General features: G+C 34.8%; 1 protein-coding gene across 2 annotated transcripts in view; it reads left to right on the top strand.

Annotated features, from left to right (window-relative positions):
- Nucleotides 1–23,941, top strand: part of LOC129755136 (uncharacterized) — an 824,173-nt gene that overhangs the window by 747,746 nt on the left and 52,486 nt on the right. For both annotated transcript variants that reach the window (XM_055751488.1, XM_055751489.1), the window contains exon 19: nucleotides 22,292–23,662. In XM_055751488.1, coding sequence (XP_055607463.1) covers nucleotides 22,292–23,634 — 1,343 coding nt within the window. In that variant the 3' untranslated portion in view covers nucleotides 23,635–23,662. The remainder of the gene's footprint in view (nucleotides 1–22,291; nucleotides 23,663–23,941) is intronic.

Raw genomic sequence — 23,941 nt, 5'->3', positions numbered from 1 at the left:
ATGAAATGAACAAAAATAATTACCTAAATAAATCTATATATATATAAAAATGAATTTCTGTCTGTCTGTCTGTCTGTCTGTCTGTCTGTCTGTCTGTCTGTCTGTCTGTTCCCTATAGGCTCGGAAACTACTGAACCGATTTGCGTGAAACTTGGCAGGTGGGGGTATTGGAGGCAGGGGAAGGTTCCTATTGTGGTTTGAGACCCCTCCCTCTCTCATGAAGGGGGGGAGGGGCCTCCCAAACAAAAGACAATTTTTTGCATAACGCGAGAACCCATCAAGCAAATGGTATCATATTTGGCATGGGGTGGTATTTGGGAACGAGGAATATTTCTATGAATATTTGGTACCCCTCCCTCCTTTCAGTGGCGTGATAGGAAGGGGGGAGGGGGGCTACCTTACAATTTTTCATATAACTCGAGAACTAATCAAGATATTAGATCCAAATTTGGCATGGGAAGGTATTTGGATACGAAAAATATTTCAATGATTATTTGAGACCCCTCCCCCTTTGAAGTTGAAAGGGGGAGGGGTCTCTTTCATATTTTTTTATATAGTTCAAAAACTAATGAAGCAAATGGAATCAAATTTGGCATGGGAGGGTATTTGGATACGTAAAATATTTCTATGATTATTTGAGACCCCTCCCTCTTTCCAGTAGGGAGATATAAAGGGGGGAGGGGCCTCTTTTATAGTTTTCAACATAACTAAGAAAGTTATTAAGCAAATGGAACCAAACTTGGCATGGGCGGGTATTTGGGAACGTGACATGTTCTAATGATTGTTTGAGACCCCTTCCTTCTTAAAGCGGGGAGGAAGGAAAGAGGGAGGGGAGTTTCATACAATTTTTACTGCATAACTCAAGAACTACAACAGCAAAGGGAACCAAATTTGGCATGGAACGATATTTGGGTACGAGAAATGCTTCTATGAGTATTTGGTATCCCTCACTCTTTCGAAGAGGTGGATGAAAAGGGGGAGGCGAGGTCTCCCTTACAATTTTCAGTATAACTGGAGAGCTGAGCAAGCAAATTGAACCATATTTGACATGTGAGTGTATTTGGATACGAGAAATGTTTCTATTATAAATTGAAGCCGTACCTTTTAAGCGGTAAGATATAAAGGAAGAAGGGGGGGTTTCCATTTTTTTTTGCATAATTCGAGAATTAATCGAGCAAATGAAACCAAATTTCATCATAATCATCAAAAAGTATTTGAGTACGAAAAATACTTTTATGAATATTAAGTTATCACCCCTCTATTGAAAGAAGACAACGGAAAGGGGGACGGTACTCCCTTTCAAGTTTAAACATAACTCAAAAATATACTACTAATATAAAACCAAATTTGGCATGGCATGGAGTATAGGAAGGGAAGAGGGAAGCTTTCATTTAATTTTTATTTTACAAAATCCGAGAAATGGACAATACTTAACATGGAAAATCATTTTGGTATGACTCTATGATTATTTGACACATCATCCTCCTTTCAGTGAGAAGGTACATGGGAGGAGGGAGGTGAGCCCAATACAATTTTGTTAGCATATGTTCTCAATTTATGCTTACGAAGCCAACAAATGGAAACAAATTTGGCATGGAAAGGTACTTGGTTACGAGATATGTTTCTACGATTGTTATAGACTCTTATGATTTACAGTGTAGAGAAGGAAAGAAAGAAAGGGGCTCCATACAATTTTTGTTGTAAAACTTAAATACTTATCAACCAATGGAACTATATTTGATATAAGAGGATTTTTGGGAACGAAGAAAATTTTTATTAAAGATAACAATCTCCATTCAGCAGGGGGCGAAGGAAAGGACAGGGGGGGCTCTCTAATCAGTTTTTAGCATAAATCCAGAACATATCAAGCAAAAACAACCATACTTTATAAGTTAGATTATTTGCGAACGATTAATTTGGGACACTTCTTTTTAGGGCGAAACTTAAGGAAACAGATCAAAATTATCAGATCTTTAAAACAAATTTATAAATCAAGATTGAGAATATAAGTTATGGTTTGTGTTGCAATTTGAAACTCTAGCAGAAGCTCTCATTTTATAGTGGTTGCTTATTAATTTCGTCATAATTTGATTTAAAATAATACCAAAAACAATAAAAATTTGAATGATTTCTGAAAATATCATTTGATTCTGAAAGGTGTAGCAAAGCACACCGGGTCAGCTAGTAGCAAATAAATATTATGTGATGAACGGATTTCAACAAATTTCTCCAGTAAAAATGAATAATAATAATAATTTCTTTTCTTAACTCTTAAAACATCAGAACAGTTGATCATTGAGATTAAAAACTTAAAGCATTATTTCAAAGATGAGAACTCTATAATGTACAAATCGTTGAATGCTGGAAAAAATTAAAAAAATTAATCACCACCATAATTGATTGACCCATCGATGGTTATATTTTTTTCATATGTAAAGGTGATGTACTATTATCGTATGACATATTATCGTAACGTAATATTGATTCACTCACAGCAATTTATTATGTTACACTCTCTGCAACAATAAAACAATGTTAAATCTGATAAAAAACAACGGCTTAATGAAGAAAAGATAATGTAGAAGAAACCTAAAAAATAATAATTTTTTTGCAAGAAAAAAAAACCGTGACAGTTCCAGATGAACATTGAAATTTCTAAAATGGACATTGCAATAGTTGGTAGCATTGCGAATTATTCATGATTTTTAAATTTAATTTCCACAATATCTTTGTTTATATGATGATTATGATAAGAAATTGAGCTATTCATTTAATCCTCTTCGATGATTAACAGATCTATTTGAGAACTTGATCGACTAGATAATTATACTCAAATATGGCTTATTTTGTTTCAATTTTACTAAATTTTCTCAAACGTCTAAAAAAACGATTAATTAAGCTAAACCGACGCGCCTGACCGATAAAACATTTGAAAATGCCATTCACAAGATGAATCCTATCGCGGAGTGCTAAGACACGACTTTAATTGCGAATGATTATCACTTTTTTTTGTTAAAACGGTCATTATTTAACACAATGTGCAATGAAGAAACGGGTTGAAATAATTTGAGCTGCTTAACGATGATGAGAATCAAATTTTAATAAGATTTGAATTAAAGGTTATGCAATATTAACAAACAAGCCGTATTGATTAGAAGATTTTTACCTTTTTAATTCAACTGTTCATTTTGTTATTTTTTTAATAAATATCTATATGTTACTTTAAATAATAAATCTAAAAATTTATTTTTAAATAAAATACCCGATAAAAAATCGGATGAAACCTGCATCAGAATTTGAAATCTGAAATCCGAAATTTGAAATATGAATCTAAAATTTAAATCCGAAATCTTAACATCAATTCAGAAACTGTAATTCCAAACTTAATATTAAACCTAAATCAAAACATGAATTTAAATTCTGAATATGAAATCTCTTCCTGATATCTGAATATGAAATCTGAATCTGAAATCTGAATCTGAAATCTGAATCTGAATCTGAAATCTGAATCTGAAATTTGAATCTAAAATCTGAATCTGAAATCTGAATCTGAAATCTGAATCTGAATCTGAAATCTGAATCTGAAATCTGAATCTGAAATCTGAATCTGAAATCTGAATCTGAAATCTGAATCTGAAATCTGAATCTGAAATCTGAATCTGAAATCTGAATCTGAAATCTGAATCTGAAATCTGAATCTGAAATCTGAATCTGAAATCTGAATCTGAAATCTGAATCTGAAATCTGAATCTGAAATCTGAATCTGAAATCTGAATCTGAAATCTGAATCTGAAATCTGAATCTGAAATCTGAATCTGAAATCTGAATCTGAAATCTGAATCTGAAATCTGAATCTGAAATCTGAATCTGAAATCTGAATCTGAAATCTGAATCTGAAATCTGAATCTGAAATCTGAATCTGAAATCTGAATCTGAAATCTGAATCTGAAATCTGAATCTGAAATCTGAATCTGAAATCTGAATCTGAAATCTGAATCTGAAATCTGAATCTGAAATCTGAATCTGAAATCTGAATCTGAAATCTGAATCTGAAATCTGAATCTGAAATCTGAATCTGAAATCTGAATCTGAAATCTGAATCTGAAATCTGAATCCGAAATCTAAGATAAGTTAACCACCGTTAATTAATTTTGTAAATTTATTTTTCGGCATATCGGTGAAAAGTAGTTATGAAATTGATAAAGATGGATAGAGAAGTGAGAAGAAAATTAACAGATGTTGAAGAGAGCGAAAGAGCATTTTTGCGAGGAAACTTATTAACGTACACCATACTTTACCCTGCAACATTTCATTATTTAGGAGAAGTAGTACCGGGATAGAGGTGGCACTACCTTAACCTATACAATGAAATCTGGTTGGTCCGAAGTCTACATGTGGTGAACACGTATACTCCGGACGGGCATTTTCTTCTCACTTCTCTATCCATCTTTATCAATTTCATAACTACTTTTCACCGATATGCCGAAAAATAAATTTACAGAATCCGAAATCTGAATCTGAAATCTGAATCTGAAATCTGAATCTGAAATCTGAATCTGAAATCTGAATCTGAAATCTGAATCTGAATCTGAAATCTGAATCTGAAATCTGAATCTGAAATCTGAATCTGAAATCTGAATCTGAAATCTGAATCTGAAATCTGAAATCTGAATCTGAAATCTGAAATCTGAATCTGAAATCTGAATCTGAAATCTGAATCTGAAATCTGAATCTGAAATCTGAATCTGAAATCTGAATCTGAAATCTGATTCTGAAATCTGAATCTGAAATCTGAATCTGAAATCTGAATATGAAATCTGAATCTGAAATCTGAATCTGAAATCTGAATCTGAAATCTGAAATCTGAATCTGAAATCTGAAATCTGAATCTGAAATCTGAATCTGAAATCTGAATCTGTAATCTGAATCTGAAATTTGAATCTGTTATCTGAAATCTGATTCTGAAATCTGAATCGGAAATCTGAACCTGTATTTTTAATCTCAATTTGAAATCTGAATCTGAAAACTGAACTCTGGAATCTGAAAACAGATTTCCCAAACTTTTTAAATTCATGAGTACTGATCTTGAATTTAAATTTGGCGGATATTGATGGTTTGTTCAGTTCTGAACCAAAACCGCATTAAAAATGTTAATCTGTACATAGAATGAAAAAGAATGAACAATCTCTTACAAGCCTTACAAGCCTAACCGTAGTTAGATATTTTCAATTCCTCATGCAACCCTAGATAAAACTGTAACTGCACCTCATTTTCTTTAGATAGCCATCCTCGCGCTAAAAGACACCCGACACCCTCTATCGTCGAGCGACGACTGAACACCACACGCAAGCAATGCACGATATCTATCCATCCATCCTATATCCTTCCTTACACGGCTTGGCTTCTTGCCTTAGGCTGGGGATTGCTTGAGAACGCATCAAACGAACATTCAATTGAACGTTCAAAAGTGAACATTCAATTGAATGTTCAAACGACCCTATCTCGATAAGGTCGTTTGTACTTTTCCCCGATATATTCAAACGAACGGATCCTTCGGTTGACGTCGCTTAAAATCAGTAGGCCGATCTGTTCGCTAGCGTCGGAACGAATTTACGAGATGCAGTCATCCGAACCAATCGAGCCACAGCGTCGTCGCGATGCGTTCATTTTTTTCAACCACAAGTTAGGCGTCGATGCTGATCTTAACCATTTCAAGAAATAATCAGCTTGCGACTTTTTCTCGACGACGTTTGCGATGAACGTTCATTTGCACCTCTGTTTTTCACTGTACATCGTACAGAAGAAGTATCAATTCATCCTTTGGTCATCGTTTGTTACGGATATTCTTGATATATACAGACTTGCCTGGACGTGATGCCAAGGTTTTGTTAAAAGCTACCCGGACTTTACCCGGTTCTAAATCAAATAAAAAATCAAATAAAAAACTCAAATTTCTCTTAGAAATTTTTTAAATTTTATGTTCAAGGACGACTTTAAAATTAACATAAATTTTCGTTGAATCCTTAAATACAATTTTAACGCTGCTGTTATTCAATGAAAGCTATACATTTTATGTGATTTTATTACCTTGTATGTTTTCAGTTAGATGAGCTATTCGGTGTATTTGGGTGAAAAGAGTGATATTGAAGAATATGAAAGAAAATTATGAAGGTGAAGCAGTGTCTGTTGTTGGAAAAAAGTAAAAGAAATTAGCTTAACTTTCTTTGTGAGCTGTTTTAAAGTCACTAATTCCGTTCGGCTCGTTAAAGTAAAATAAATTGGGCATTGTCTGAAGAATGTAAAGCTATCAAACGATTTTAGTTTAAAAATGATTCTTAGTCAGTTCGAAGAAAATTTTCAAAAAGTTAAGGTGATATGAAGAAAAATGTTCCTTTGCTATGCGTTTCCAAAAATAGTCAAATTTCAATGGGGATTCAAACCAGAAATGAAATTCTACCTTTTCCGTAACATGATCGAACGTGACACTATCCACGAGAAGTCTTGTGCAAACGTGATTCGATCAAAGCAAGCGACGCATACGCCCATCATCAATCGGAGAAGACAGAAACATCCCGCTATCCCGCCGATGAGAAATTTACAACTACGCAGCGCTCTCTCTCTCTTTATCCTTTTTACTCTCTCTGCGTGGATTCTATTTTTTTCCGTCAGCAACGTCTTTTACTCGTTTTTGAGTTTGTTTTTGGCGATGACGGGTTGGGTTAAAGGCTGGGTTCCTCTAAGTGGTTTTGAGTGAGGCGCATGCTTACCAGTTCGAAGGTAACCAAGATAAGGGTCTTAACCTAAGAGTGCCTAGTGCATAAGATTTGGTGTAATAAGAAGAGCCAATTTATTTGCAAACAAATCAGAGAAATGTATAAAAAAAATCGTTGAATTGCTGCTGACTTATAGGCAGCGAGGAATTGTGAAGCTGAACTATGGTGAGATCGTTTCATTATATTTTTTATACCATTTAATATTATTTCAATTGTATATGAGAATGTTCAATTAGTTGCCAGCTAGCCGGGTATATACACGGATGCCGGAATACCCGAGTAAAATTTCAACATTGAAAATGTAATAAATTTTCAACTGGTTGAGTAGCTAATTGATTCGTTCTCCCAAAATATACTTACATAGACACGAAATACATTCACAACATAACAGTTCATACGAAGCCATGGTGCCGGGTATGGTATAAAATGCATTGGAAATTGGTCGAGATAATAATGCAAATAAATCCATACTTTGGTCAAACTGCGGTGAATCCGTGCACCCATGGTGGATTACCTACATACATTTTATTACCTTGTATGTTTTAAAATAATGCTTAGATTTTGTTCAGATACCCCCCCCCCCCTCTTTTACAATTTTATTCAAAAATTATCCGGAATTGCCCAACCGTGTGGATGTATGTGGTTGAAAATATGGTATGCGTAAGGTTGAAGATGATCGTTGTTTTTAACAACTGTTTTGAAGATGCATCAAATTCATCTATTTCGATATCAAATAAGCAATTTCAAGTTCATTGGCACCTGTTTCGACATATTTTGTCCAACATTTCACAGGAACCCAATCTATTTGATGATAACCGCCCTAAAAGCGACAAGTCATCTGATGTCCTTTCAGTTAAACAGATGACTCAGTAAAATTTTGAAAATCAGAGACCCCTACACTCAGGCAAATTCTTATTATAATGTTCATAAGATGCGTCTTATGAACCACTTTTTAGAGTGCAAAATTGGTTTTCATAAGAGTCTTATGAAATTCTATCAAGTTTCATAGGAACATCTTATGAAAAATAGAAGATACGGCATTGGGAAAATAAAATGAACATATCATTAATTCCTTCAGTTTTTTTCATCGAAAGCCAAAGAACTCTTGTTAAATTATATGTCTTCCTAAGTGCATAGTTGAATGTGATTGTGGTATTTTAAATGGTAAGTTTTAGTTTAAGTTTCAATTTTTGCTAACGTTGAATATATTTGCGAACTCAAAATACATTTTTGGTTTACTTTTCAGCATACTGACCGGCAAAAAGCGCAGGGCGGCCAAGGCGCAAAGAACCGGATGCGGCAAAAAACTTTATTGGAACTGGGTGTCGATTTACTGCTGATGGTGAGCATAGTGCATTCATGATGTTATTTCAAACGAATTTGACGAAAAATAAATAGTAAACAACAAATAACTTGAATTTTTATCATTATACGTGACATTTCATGTTTCCATAAGATCCTCTTATGAAAATCAAAAACCGTTCATTAAAGTTAGTGTTCATTTCAGAATTCATTCGCGTCATAAGAGAATCTTATGAATTTCAATGATTTTTCTTATGGCGCCACTTCATAAGAGAATCTTATGGCATGTATAATTGTATTTTTCTGAGTGTACTTGAGAAAGACCTCTTATAACATCATCTGGAAATATTATCTGGTTGAAGTTAATCGACTCAAAAACATGAGGGGCATTAAAATGGAAGGAATAGAAGGAAATTAAAATAATCGCTTATGTTTTTTCATTAAAAACTTATTAGAATATTTGACCAAATATTCGGTCGAATATTCGGCCAAATATTCGTTTGGCCGAATAGTCGAAAAGGTCACTATTCGGTATTCGGCCGTTCGTCGAATACCACTATTCGGTACATCTCTAATTTTTAGGAAAGGCAAAGAATTTTTCACAATCAGAAGGTTTCGTCAAAACTAATATTTGTTAATAATAAATGATAAAATTCACTAAACATCCTTCGAGTTATGTCATAATTCTTAATGATTTTGTATGTAACCTCCCGTATTCAAAGTTGAACAGGGTTTAATGCAGTAGATCATCTGGTATGCCAAAACTCGCTGGTGTTTCGGGGATAAAATATCTATAACCGTTTAGAAGGTGAGAGGAGTCAATCAATGCAACAAATCATCAAATCATGTCCACTCCAAATTTAATAAAAACTTTCTTGAAAATTGTTCAAGGTGATCTCGATTTTAAAGAGAGAGGGTCAAAACATGCTCTTGTTTATAATTTTTTTTGATTAACATTACTTGAAAACTACTCGAGGCGTGTTGAACTTTATATTAATGGAAGTCTCTGGTTAAAACAGGATGAATGATCCTATGCAACAAATTGTCATGTTACGTAAAAAATTTCTTGGGTTCCAAATTTGATGAAAGTCTAATGAGATTTGTTCATATTATGTTGTATTTTACATTGATTTTGTATGGGACATTTTCACCCTTTAATGAAAATGGGAGAAATTATTTGATGAAATACAACATCTTTTTATTTCTTTAAAAATTGCTCTTGGATTTTATCGACTTTTTTCGGCGAGTTTTAATATGAAAAACCAATTTTTACCAGTTGTCCAGACGTTTCGAGCTACTCTAGCTTTCACTCCTCTTCAGTGGACACTAAAATTATATTTTTCTTTAAACATTCAATCTTAATTTTAATTTTTAATTGGGACTTACAAATTACTGGCCATCGTCTAAACTACTTTGATTTTGGACAGTTTGTTTTGTTTTTCGTTTACATTTGTTTGTCAGTGTCTGTGTTAATTTAGCAATGACAGGGTCGTAAGCAGTTTTTAAATTCAATGAATCCCTTTGTCTATTAACTACATTATCGTCGCCTCTTAACTTAATATAAAACGTTTCGGTTGTTATCCTGGCGTTGTATCCGGCGACTCTTTCCAAAATTTTGGTGTTTTCAATATCAAATAAATGTCCATTCTCAAGACTATGTTGCGCTAAACCTGTGCTTATTTGTTTTGTAGATACAGTTGTTTTATGTTGTTTTATACGTTTTTCTAAAAACTGGCTAGTTTCACCGATGTATGTTTTCCTACATTGTCCACATTTAATTTCATAAACAACGTTTATGTTTTTGTTCTTTGGAATTTTGTCTTTTGTTTTAGTGAAAATCATGTTCTTTACCTTGTTTAACGGTTGAAAAGCGACATTGATTTCGAATTGCTTCAAGTATCTTGATAACTTTTCTCCCAGACCAGCGCAGTATGGAATGGTTACAAAGTGGGTCATATTTTTACTAGAAACACTCAAACTATTGTATATTTTGTTCGTTCGTTCTGCTATTACATTTGCGACTAGGTTTGAGGGATAATTATTTACTTTAAGTATATTTTTAACTGTTTTCAGGGTATTTTCCCTGTATTTTGTGTGAGTTAGGTTAATTGCTCTATCCACTAATGCTACGATTGTGTTTTTCTTATGCGAAAATGGACTAACTGAATTGAAGTCCAGATAACGACCTTTTTCATCCTTCGGGAACCATTCCGTTGCGTTGTGATGTTGTCCGATCCTCGGCGTAGAATTGTATCAAGGAATTTAATTTTTCCATTCACCTCGTTTTCAATGGTAAAAATTGAATTTTAACTTCCCTCACGAATTGAGCAACTTAAATCCTAAACCTCAATCGAATATAAATGTTTCCCGAAAGAAGCCAATTTTTAAACGCCACTTGATTTTCTGACATGGATTGATGTTAAAGCTGACCCATTTCAAACCGTAAGCCGCCCCACTTTCGAAGCTAATGTTTACTGCCGGAAACAACATCCGTTTCTCGGAACAAACCTCAACAAACAACAACCAGGTACAACCGAACGAATAAAAAAAACATCATAATTCCTTTCCAACCTTCCGATGTTGCTCAGAAAACAGATCCATCCTTGGAATTGAATAAAATTGAATTCATTCGTATGATTGGAGATAAATTTTTATGGATCGATTTGGTTGTCTGCCAAAGACAAAACGATTCTATGTAGTGCTGCTATTTGGGATTCGTTCCTTTGATCGTAGAATATATTTGTAAGAATAATGCAATACGTAATGTTCCATGTTTTAATTTTTTTTATCTTCAAATAAAGAAAATGTGTTATCGAAGATAAGGATTTATTCATTCTTTTCAAAGAAAATATTGAATAATTGATTTTTTTTCTTCAAAATATCAAACTAAATACATATCCAGCGCGCTCATTCGCTTTAAACGTAAATGAGGCTGATAAGTGGTTAACACTTTCCACGTTCATGAACACGTCTGCAAGTTTAAAAATTATTTCGATTCTGATTTTTTTTCTCATTTTAGTTTCGGTGTTGTTAAAACACAATGCCGCTTTTGCCCGGTAGCAATAAAAGTTAATTACTGAAAACGGCAGCAAAAAATACAATTACAGCTGTTTGTGTGCTCTGTAGCGGATTCATTTTACAGATACTTTTGGGAGCGGAAAAAATCTACCACCAGGATAAAACAGGCTTATATTTGGCGCAATAAAAAACGGGAACATTTTGTTCGAAATGTGGAAATTTAAAACTATACCTACATAGATAGATGTAAAAAAAGGATACCGAGTGGGCAATTTAATGGATTCATTTGATTCCAACTTTCAGTATCAGTCTTAATCCCATGCATTTAATAAACGGTTTTCAATTTTTTTTTGTGGAGTAGCTGAGCTTTTGAAAAAACTTCTGATTTTGTGACAATACGATTATATCCATAGAAATTTTTTTTTTAGAAATTCCTATGAAGTGTCCATATTCTAAATTTTACATTAAAATTTATGAATAAATCACCAATTCATTTCATAATTATTTGTTTGACAAATTTCTTCGTTAGAACATTTCATTGAACCTTTGAACGAAAATGCCTGTACCAAAAAGCGCATCACAGTAAGAAAACAGGTTTGTCAGAGTTAAAAAACTTGAAATTCCAAGTGGCTCCATAGAGTTGGATGTAGAAAAAAAAATTTATTGTTAGATATAAGTGAAGGTCGATTTCGTGTTGCATGAGAACTTCTCAACATTGAAATATTAATTTTTAATAATGATAAAAATTTAAACAGAACACTTGACATACATTCGTGATTTTTTTCTATGTCCTTTGTATTGTATACCCCGAAAGAATACTACGCGTTAATTTGAAAAAAAAAAAAGAAATCAAGCAATGAATACATTGAGAGATAATTTATGCTTTATGCTTTCCAAAAATGAGAGTTTCCGGGCGTTTTTACCCAAAAATCTGGCAAAAACCGATCATTGCACAGTGGTCCAGAAATGAAATTTAGCGGGAAACAGTTATTTGCGCTCTTGTCTTAGGTTTAAGACATTTGGTGTCCAAGACAAAGTTGTACAACATCACAAGGCGCTACTTTTGAATGAAACATGTTTAGGGTGGTTCATAAAACTCCTTAGATACGAAAATTATTTTTTTACTGTAAGGAGATAGTGCTGTATTATGTTCAGCAATTATGTAGAATAACATAATTGATGAAACTTTGTAGAAGATTTTGAATGTCTATCTATTAACGTTTATGTTTTATGATGATTTTTCGTTTACAAGTTAGGGTGGTCCTACAAAAACAAGTTTTTTTGTTATAACTTTGTTGGGTATCAACTTATCAAAATCATGTGTTCGGCAAGTATTTAGCAAATCATTATGCGCATCTTTTGTAGTAAACAGATTTCTTATATCTGCTTTTGATTCGCAGTTATCATGAATTTTGTGTTCAAAAATGGCCGTTTTGTATAAGCCATAACTTCAAATGGAGCAAATCAAAAAATTTAAACTTTAATTTGTTTGAAAGAACATGTTATAATCTACTTTATATAAAAAATCCGGAGAGGTGTTTTTTGTTTGAAGCTTTTTATTCACATTTGAACTTGACAAAAATTGCTATTTTTCATATAACAAAATATAGCACTTTTGCTCTGCGACATGGAATTCTTCTTGGCTTTCGCACCCTTAGTCAATAATTCTTAATTTTTTACCACTACAAAAGCAGAGTTTCCTATTCATAACCTTTTGTGAAAATTTTGAAAGACTAATAAAGCCAGAGGGGCACAAATAAAAAAAAATTAGGATTCTTGATTATTAATGTATAGAACCATAAACTGAAAACAATGAATTACTAACTACCCAACAAGAAAGTCTTGAATTGTATTTTTCTTAAAAGGAGTTATTATTCACTTATGCCCTTCGACTGTGAAAGCCAGTTTTGGTTTCTCCGGTGATCATTTTTATCAAACCCAAGTAAACCACACAGTTTTCAGTTCAAGAGTTTCGATTATTCGTGATGAACGTTCAAAGGAAAGTTATAGTCGTTCACTGGCTGAAGGGGTCTAGTGAAAAAAATGTGGTTGAAGTTCTGTTAAAAATGGATCCGAAGCTTTCGAAATTAATATTGAAATAGAAATTAATTAATTAAATTAATTTGGTGGATCATACAGTGGAAAGGTTGTTGAAATATTTACAATATGATTCTACATTTCCGGAAAAAATGCTTCAACTGATTTTCAAATGGGGAGCATATGGTAGCTCAAAACACAGCAGGTATAAATTTATTTTGAACGAACCTTTATCTTTTGATCTTCAAATTATTTCAAAATAGATTTAATCAATCATTCATTGACGAAGATGTTGAAGGAGACATGCGTGAATACAGCGATTCACACATTTTCGCGGTTTCTCTCGTTCCGTTACGTCTCGTAGATAAATCTTATGGGATACAAAACGTTATCTAGAGTAACAATTGCCCATCCTCAGTGAATTTGTGCAGACCTATTAGAAGTTACGAAGATTTCGAGGAAACCACTCCAGAAAGTTCGATCGTGTGGTAAGTCTGGAGGAATTTTTTATTGATTTCTCAAATAAACTTTTTTTTTCCGTTTTTCCGTTTCTGTTAACTATAATGATGATATAAATGTTACGATGTGTATGGTTATTCCTCACGCAGCCAAAAGGGGCCGTCTATAAATGATGTCACGCGTTAGGTGGGGGGGAGAGGGGGTTTCGATTTCGGCTTGAGCGTGACATCACTTATCATTATAAAAAAAAACAGCAAAACAATAACAAATAATTTTTTCCTAAATTTAATAAAACTATACTTGCAACATTCATTTAATGAATAATAATACTCACGTAATCACTTTTTGTAAATTTTATTAGCATAAGAAAGTTAACAAGAACATATTCACTGCAACACTCAGGAAAGTCCTTCCCAATTGTGGCAAAACGTGAACAGGATTGCTTGGCTATTCTAATCTGTGGAGAAGATTTGGATTGCGAATGGATTGAAGAAGAGGAACTAGATTTGGATGGTTGGATAGACTAGATTTGGTCATTGATATGGAAAATCATCAACATAATCCTTGGACTCATGATTGAAATGTGTTTTAAGCAATGATTGAAGACTTGTTAAAAGTTGTTAACCTTTTTTTCAATTCTTTGAATAAAACTGATGAATTTAAAAAAAGCAACATTTTTAATCAAATTTTTAAGAGTTGAAAATTTTACTCCAGGGGGGAGGAATTAGGAAAACGTGATGTAATTCAAAATGGGGGCTACGGAATTTGTGACATGTGACGGAGGGGGAAGAGGGGGTATTTTTCTCCAATTTTTGCGTGACATCATTAATGGACAGCCCCAAAGTAGTCAAAAATAATATAGAAAGGTTATATGAAAAATGGTAATTTTTGTCAAGTTCAAATGTAAATAAAAAGCTTTAAACAAAAAACACCTCTCCGGTTTTTTGATATAGTGTAAATTTCAACATGTTCTTTCAAACGATTAAAAGTTTGATTTTTTTGGTTTGCTCTATTTGAAGTTATGGCTTATACAAAACGGCCATTTTTGAACACAAAATTCATGATAACTGCGAATCAAAAGTAGATATAAGAAATCTGTTTACTACAAAAGATGCGCATAATGATTTGCTAAATACTTGCCGAACACATGATTTTGATAAGTTGATACCCAACAAAGTTATAACAAAAAAACTTGTTTTTGTAGGACCACCCTAACTTGTAAACGAAAAATCATCATAAAACATAAACGTTAATAGATAGACATTCAAAATCTTCTACAAAGTTTCATCAATTATGTTGTTCTACATAATTGCTGAACATAATACAGCACTATCTCCTTACAGTAAAAAAATAATTTTCGTATCTAAGGAGTTTTATGAACCACCCTAAACATGTTTCATTCAAAAGTAGCGCCTTGTGATGTTGTACAACTTTGTCTTGGACACCAAATGTCTTAAACCTAAGACAAGAGCGCAAATAACTGTTTCCCGCTAAATTTCATTTCTGGACCACTGTGCATTGGGTTTTAAAATTTCCAAACAAAATACCGAACAATATTCGTACAAATAAAAAAAAATCCAGTACTTTCATATAAAGATCAAGAGAAAAAGAGAGAAAAATAAACATATGATAATAATGATTTTCGCATCATCAGCGTTCCATTCAAATTTTTCATTTAAATATACTCAAGTTTATTTTGATGAATTAAGCTGAAAATACCATAAATTAAATATTTAACCAACATTGTAGTATTGGTTTTGATTAAGCTAAGATTGTGGATTAATCCGACCAAGAAACACAAATTAGCATTAAAAGTTTTATCATGGTTTTATTTTGGCATTTAACGTGCGTAGGTATGAATATCTTCACAATATGAGTATTGAATGAAAGGGCTAAACAAGTAGAAGAGAACATGAATTGCTTGGAGTAATCTTTAATCCAAGATGGCGGCTTTCGCTTTTCTTTTTAAAGCTGTATATCCTAGATGGCGGCATCCGGTCATCAAAATGCTGTAAATGACTGAAAATCTCTCTCCTATCTATTCTATCTATCTGAAGACCCTGGAATAAGGAAGTTTTTGAAAAAGGACTCAACGAGTACAAGTTAATTTTTGATATCAAATTATCAGTGGAATACAAAGAAGATTAGATTCTCTGAAATGATTTTTTTAAAACTTGATCTTAAATTGTTTCTCAATAATGGTTTTAAATTTGATATTAAGAACTCGTTTTTTTTCCTTTCTCCCTTGCAGTGTGGGGAGGGTCCACGAACTGCCTTAACAAAATTTTCGTAACCAAATAACATCACATTTTTCGTATGGCTCCATTTGCAACGAAGTACGACGGATACATCCTCATGGATGACGAAACGTACATGAAGATGGATTTCGGGCAGCTTCCTGGCCAAAAATTTTATAAAGCCACTGCAGTGGTGCACTGCACTGGTCAAGGTGATGTCCCCGCCAAGTTCGAATTCGTTTTTGCGATAAGTTGACAAGAAAGTGTTTGATCTGGCAAGGTATTTGCAGCTGCGGACGAAAAACCCCGGTTTTTGTGAAAAACAAGACCATGGACTCCGAAATGTACAAGGAGGAATGCCTCAAAAAACGTTTTTTTTTCGTACATTAGATCTCACAAAAGACCAGTAAAGTTTTCGCCAGGTTTGGCATGCTGCCACTACAGCTAGCAGGTACTACAGTGGTATTCGGCCAAAGGGTGGATTTTGTTGAAAAGGACATCAACCCACTCAACTGCCCTCAATTCCGCTCTATCGAAAAAATTTGGGCAATTGTCAAGCAGAAGATGAAGAAGAATGGTAGGACGACTCGGGAAGCAACAGAGATGAAGAGATTGTGGAACAAAATGGCCGCTGAGGTCAGCGAATAGGGTGTTCAAACTTTGATGAGTGGTTCTAGATGAAAAGTTCGAAATTTTATCAAAAAAAACATCGAAATATTTTTTTTCTTATTTTTCCTTTGAAGTGCAATAAAAACCCTACATTTTGATTATAAAACATTTTTATTTTGTTTACATAGCTCCGAGATAGACCCGTTTTAACGCGTCCAGATTTGTAGTGATCCATGCTTTACGATATGAAAAGTGTTTTTATTGTATAAGGGTCCTTAAAGTGAGAACAGAATCTTTTGACAAACCCTAACATACTGAAAGCTTTATTAATAATCGTGTTAAAATGTTCAATAAAAGTTAGTTTGGTGTCCAGTATTACACCTAGGTCCCTTATTTTGTTACATCTTTCAATCTGCTGCTGCCCTGAAGTAAAATTAAAATCATGATGGTTCAGTTTTCTAGAGTAAGATATAATGTTACACTTTTTAATATTAAGATCTAGCAGACTTTTTGCACACCAAATGTAAAAAATATCAATATCATCCTGAAAATGCTGTAAATCCATTCTGTTACGTATCTCCATGTACAGTTTCATATCGTCGGCATAAATGAGTACTTTGACGCTCTTTAATACTAAATTGACATCGTCAACAAAAATTATAAATAACAAGGGGCCCAAGTGAGATCCTTGTGGAACACCAGAAGTGACCTGTATTTCAGTCGAGATTTTTCCTTTAAAACGGACTACCTGCGTTTGATCCGACAAATATGACTCGATCTATTTTAAAAGTGAAGTTGATAATCCTATACGTTTTAGTTTAAAAAGTAGCAATGAAATGTCAACTCTATCAAACGCCTTACTAAAATCTTTATATAAAGTTTCAACAAAATTACATCTGTCCATAGCTCCAAGCGAGAAGTTCACAAATTCTAATAGGTTGGTAGATGTTGATCTACCTTTGAAAAAGCCATGTTGGTTATTTGAGATGCGATTATTTACTTGATTGAACATCTTTTGATTCAAAATCGCCTCAAACATCTTTGGGATACATGAGATAATAGCAATGCCTCGATAATTTTTTATATCTGATCATTAACCAGATTTAAATATTGGGATAAAAAATGACTTTTTCCAGGCTATCGGAAAGACTCCTGATTTAAGAGATAAATTGAAAAGCCAAAATAGTGGATTAACAAATGAAGTAGCAATTTTTTTATATAATAGTGGAGATATTTGATTAGGACCTGGACCTTTTTTGTCATCAAGGCTATTGAGAAATCTTAAAATTTCTTGCACAGTAATATTTTCAACACTAACGTCATTTACTCGTTCAGGAAGATAGGAAAAATAATTTAAGTCTGGAGAAGCATTAGATTTTTTGTTAATATTTTGAAAAAAAAACGAGCAAACTGGTTACAAATCTCTTCACTGTCAGATCCATCAAAGTCTTCAAACTGCATACGTGATGGAAAATTAGATGTTTTCATTTTTTCATTTGCATAGCTAAAGAAGGTTTTAGGATCGGATTTAATATTGCTCTCTACTCTTGCGTTGTAACTGTTATAAGCTAGGGATATTTCTACATCAAGTTCTCTGCAAATTTCTTTGTATGCGTTCAGATTGTGCGAATTTTTATTTTTCTTATAGGCTTCATGTGCTTTTTGCTTTTTATTTTTGAGTTGTTTTATAGATTGTCAGTATTCTTTTCTTTCTCTTAGGCACGAGTTCGTCAATAATTGTATATAGATTACCGTCAACTGGGGCAACATGCAACAATTTTCAACTTCAATAGCTTCTAAAAAACTTATGTTCACAGTTAATCGTATCCTTTATGCATCAAAAGTTTTAAGGATGCGTGGACATCAAATTGGCGTAGTTAAAAAAATTAATGGTTTCTTCAGTTATTTTTAATTTTCTAAAAACATGCGATTTTCACCCTTCTTAGAAAATGGGGTAACTTGCAACAAACTTTGTTTTTAATGAAAAATCTTATGAACACGTACGAAAATTCATAATTATTTATATATTTGCGATGTCTTAAAGACCATTACGCATGACAACACCAATTGCAGTAGTTTTTGGGTCTGTAAAAACAAATTTTCACATTTTTTTCTGAAAATAAGGATGCTGCATACATTTAGGGGTTAAATAATACTACGAAAAATTCTAAAAGCTGAAATCATAAAAATAAATGTTTGGATGAATGAAATTTAAATGTTTACAAACGCGTGATTCAAAAGATTCATATTCCAACACTTGGAAACGAGATTTACAAGGTATTTCTTTGATTTGCATTTTGTTGCATTTAACCCCAGACACCTAACTGAATATTAAAAATATTCATTTAAAAAAATTGGGTGATTGTTCGAAAAATATTTTCACACCAACAATGTTGGTATAATATGAGGAAACCTGTAAAAAGTTTGTAGGTAATTTTATCAAGCCGATCCGTCATACTGGGTAAAGTTTTTTTCAGCATCAAAAAATGTTAAAATTTGTACATTTTTTGCTCGATTTTTCAAATTTTACATAAAAATAAAAAACTTAAGACAACTAGCTTAAGATACGAGAAATTATGTCATAATCATTTTGTTATCATTAAAAGATAACTTTATTACAATACATTAAATTAAAAATTGATTCAATGTAGTGTTATATAAATGTTGCATCGAACCCCGCTGTTGCATGATGCCCCGTTTGACGGTACTCCTAAATAAACCAGCAGCTACATTCATATCTGATTCATCTTTCAAAAGATTTTGCCAATTAATTCATTGAAACGCATATCAAAATCAGAATAATTCAGGTTTTTAAAATCGTATACGAAACGAAAAAATTAACTGCCTGCGTGCGGGTGCTGTACAATCATAGCAACAGCAGAAAAACCTCGGGCATTCGATCCAGGCACAAACGAGGAGACTCGGGTTTGCTATGCCTTTTGAATTCTCAAACACAGAATCTGTATATACAGATCACAGATAATTGGAAATTTATACAGATTTCATACAGTTTTTCGGAATTCAGAGATTTTTCAAGATATTTTGATTATACTTCGAGTCAATCAATAATCATCTACTTTGTGTTGAACGGTGCAACAGTTGTCTTAACACACCCCTGGATCTTTGCGTTACCTGACAGCAGGCTTTTGGACAACCCTGCGCCTGCAAGTGTCAACGGTATCCGACCATTTTTCGTCAGTCGAACTTTCTCGCTAAACACAATCAGTTCACTTATATATTTTGCATTCGGTCAATAAAGTATTATACAAAAGTATTTCGCGTGTGTCGTCTTGTGATTCGATTCCGAATTCCTCACGCTGATTTCCTCTGCTAACCCAGCTCTGCCATCACTTTGATGACTCAATCATCCATCAATTATCACGCATGTAAATATGGAAAAACTTCCAGATTAGAGTTAGGAACCGTTTCAATGCAATACAACAAGCAAAGGGTTGAAGAAAGTTTTAAAATCTGTGTTTAAGAATCGTATACCAACATTGGTCATTGCATCATAGGATGTGACTTTTAAAGGATACAGACTTTCGACACAATGTTCAAATCCCAACTGATTTTGAAACCCCAGAAGGACACTGATCGTTGTATTTAACGGAATATATCGACTTAAAACTTAGCGTGACCTTATTTTTCACACGTAGCAGACATGTATTTTGCCCGTTACAATTAATCGGACAAAGTATACAAAATGTCAGGTTAAACACTGGTTTGACATGTCGCACAATTAGTAGCTTGCAGTAATGAGCAGCGTAGTCCAAATGAGTGCGTTACGCATTATAAGTATTCGAAATGAAAATTCTTGATACAGATTTCAATACAGATTTTTGAGATTTTATGCAGAATAAAACGATTTTTTGGCTCGAAGATACAGATTTAAATGTGGCAACGCTGGTTGTATCTCTGTCAACGTCATCAAATGAGAGTACAGAAAAAACACTATTCGATTGAGATTGGGTTGGTGGAGAAGCGCTCTTCAGTTCTGCGGTAAGAACGTTTAAAGAGTTCTTTCAAAGACCGCCCCTGTTTATCCGAACTAGATTTAAATGCCGGACATGAAGACAAATCATGGGGATGGCTTCCCCACAATTTTCTCCACAAACGGAGCAACGAGGCTTGTTGTTGCAGCGTGAAGTTGTGTGACCCATTTTCTTACAATTCCCGCACAAAAAGTCTAACCGGAGGCCTTAACATACCATCAATTATTACGTAGTGAGGGATTGCAGAACCTTCAAATGTTACCCGAAATGAGTCTGACAGAAAATATTTTTTAACTCCTTCGATGACGTTGGCAGTTACGAATTGGCGGCAATCCATGATTTTGACCGAAGTCGAGTTAAGGCTCTTGAACTTACCAATGCCGTTGGACTTAACATATTCTGCCGATAAACTCATTTCTGAGATCACTCCCACGATCTCTACGTGTCGAGATGGCACAAAAACCCGGTACTCTAGGTTGAAATGATTACTGGCAACAATTTCATTGGCTGCTTTGAAGCTAGCCACGACAACCCGCAACTTTAGTAACATTTGTTACAAGGACCACCTAGCCAGATTTTGGGTAACCTGAATAACTTCCAGTGGTTTTCCATTCGGTTTGGCTGAAAGAAAACCACCCTCGGGCCAGTGAAGGAAGAACTCTCTGTATAAACCTTGACTCGGGAGCTGTTTGAGTGTCTCTGGAAGATTGCTAGAGATCTTCTTTCGAAATTGCATGGACACCCGAAGAACCCGCTTTGAAATGTTTGAGATTTTGTTCTCTGAGACAAGACTTGCATTCTTCTGGTGACCTACATTTTTGGAAGTGAAACCCGAATCATCCATAGAAACGGCAATGTCGAGCTTCCGCCTGCACTCATATTTAATAACGGGGATGAAATTGCCTTCCGTAAATAAAAATGAATGAAGCACACAAAGAGGTAATGAAAGTTTAAAGGGAATAAACGCAAGATAAAGAGAAAGGAAAAATGAAAATGTAGTTACAATTTTTGGATTTGTTTCTGTTCGATGCTTAGGATGCAGAATTTTCCTTCGATGGGGCGGCATTGTATTGCGGCCGTTTTCCTTTTGCTTTGTATGGCAGCAGGGACACGGAAGGCAGCAATCAAGTTGGCAGTGCTGAGCAGGCCGAGATTTTCCAAATATCTAATGGCGTTGGCATAAAACCTTTTTCAATGGAGAAATTTCCATTTCCAATGGCAATCGATGGCGACTTCAGCATTTCTGTTCCAGTTCCTTGTTACCCGGTGAAGGCACACTGTTCCGGATCCATTCGGATAACTATCCCAATGGTAAATGAACCGGATTTTCGAGAAGAACCAGAAGAACTTAAACGCTTACTCCTGAAAAAATGAAAAAAAACCTATTTTGCATCATTACTTCTTTATGAACGCACCCTGTAAGTCCAAGATAAAAGGCACCCTAATCAGACGTTGAGTGTCAATTTGACACTCCCCGCTTAGCCCCGTTTTTTAGACATCATTCTGCTACAACACTTCAGTTTTTTGTTATTCATAGTCTAAGAAAAAAAATCCGAAAAAACATGCTTCGGAAAAAAAGACTGTAGATCAGACGGAATGTAATTTCATTTAGTGTCCAAGAAATCTGAAATAAGAAGCAGGTCTTAGGAAGAACCTGCTCATGACGGGGAGGGGGGTGATGGTTAACGTTCGAAACAGCCCCCCCCCCCCACCACCACCTTTCTTACGACCATGCGTTTTTTATTGTTTTTTTTTATATAAAGTCCACCCTGTTTTTGCTTTTACTGATAAAACATAGTTTAAACAGGAGCTTTATTGTATAGATTTTGTAATAAAACTGTTGGTTTTGTATTTTTCTTTTCAGTCAACGAAGGCCGGCTAACGGAGGACGAAGCCACCGAGGAAATCAAGCAACTATGCGCACAACTGCAGCGCCTCTATGAACGTATTCCTCAACGAGGGGTAGCGATTGTGACGATCGCCAGTCTTCTGGAAACGTGCAAGAACTCTTCGCTCAAGCCACCTCTGCCACCGGGCGGTACGAAGGCAATCATGGCCGCAGCCACCGGAAATGACACCGTGGGCCAGAAACTACTCGACAAAAGTACTAACACCAACACCCTCCCAAACGGGAACCACGGGGGCGATGTCTGGGCCCACGGCTCAAATGCCCGAATAACGATAACGGATGATTCGGATCAACAGAACCATCTACGGTCGATTGACAATAGTAACTTCAATCTGGACAGCCTACAGTTGAAGTGCATGTGCTCCGAGGAGGAAGTGGAAGAATCGAGGTGCGACAGCCATCATAAGGGCGGTGTGATACATTCCTGTAAAAGTAAACCTATTAGTAGTAGTTGTAAACTTAGTCATGAATGCTGTGATAGTGAAGAGGGAGTTTCCGGGGCGGTGCTATCGAAAAGAAACTCGGAACTTACGTTGAACAATAGTAGTTGTTTTAGTGGAAATAATCGGATTCGTTTCACCGATAATCCAGCCAATAGCAGTATTTGTAAGTTAAGCGATTTAAGTGCGAAAAATTTCGAATCTTGTGATAATCTGTTGCATCAACAGCACAAACAGAAACAAAAACAACACTACAGTGGTGATAGCCTAGATAATCATTCCAATCGGAAGCCAAACAGTAGCAGCGGAAGTGGTCTGGTATCGACGACCTCTTCGCTAAGCATCGACGAGAAGAACTTTAAGAATCTCAATCTAGAAAACTTTAACAAATTGTATGCAAGCCACAACAACAAGATAGATAGTCTGAAAGAAAATTTTCTTATGCGAACTGCTCTGACGACAGCACTGCATAATCTTGAAAATGAAAACAGAGTTCGCAACCATCGATCACAGCTGGAATCACTTCAGCTGCCCCAGTCTTCGAACGCACCACAAAAAACGCCTTCGAACAACGAAGGATCTTTGGCGAATGTTTCCTGCAGTTCTTCAAGCTCGTGCACAGCAGGGACTTTGGTGGCCCAAGTCCCTGCATCCACGACCAGCAACAGCGGAAGTGGCTGCAGTAGCATTGAAGGATCCTCGTCGGCAACAACAACGGCCACCACAACTCCCACTACGGCAGCAACGGATCAGTCCAACAGTCAGCAGCAAACGACGAAGAAAAAGAAATCGCCCGAAAAACGGCTGGTCATCGATCTGAACGACCGATCCAAATACACCGAAGAAGTGTCCGTTTGAGATTACTAGAACCTGTGAGGAGGATAAGGTAAGAGAGCTTTTTCCAAATAAACTTATATAAGGTGTTTTTATTATTTTATTGAATACAGTATAAAAATTCCTTAAATTCACACACTATACACAATACATCCACTCGTTATTTTCAATTGTACCCCTCTTTCGAGACTCCGAAAAATGTTCCAGCTAATGTCATCACATCCTTCGAAACAGAACGACGCAGAATAATCGTAAAATTTTAACACTCACTTTATTGTTTAGCCGGCGACGACTGGCAAGCAACCGAAGCGTCACGAATCCGTGCTAAACA

This window comes from Uranotaenia lowii, chromosome 3 (assembly GCF_029784155.1).
Source record: "Uranotaenia lowii strain MFRU-FL chromosome 3, ASM2978415v1, whole genome shotgun sequence".
Lineage (NCBI taxonomy): Eukaryota > Metazoa > Arthropoda > Insecta > Diptera > Culicidae > Uranotaenia > Uranotaenia lowii.
Note: the sequence above shows the minus strand (reverse complement) of the source record. Positions and strands in the feature narration are given on the sequence as shown.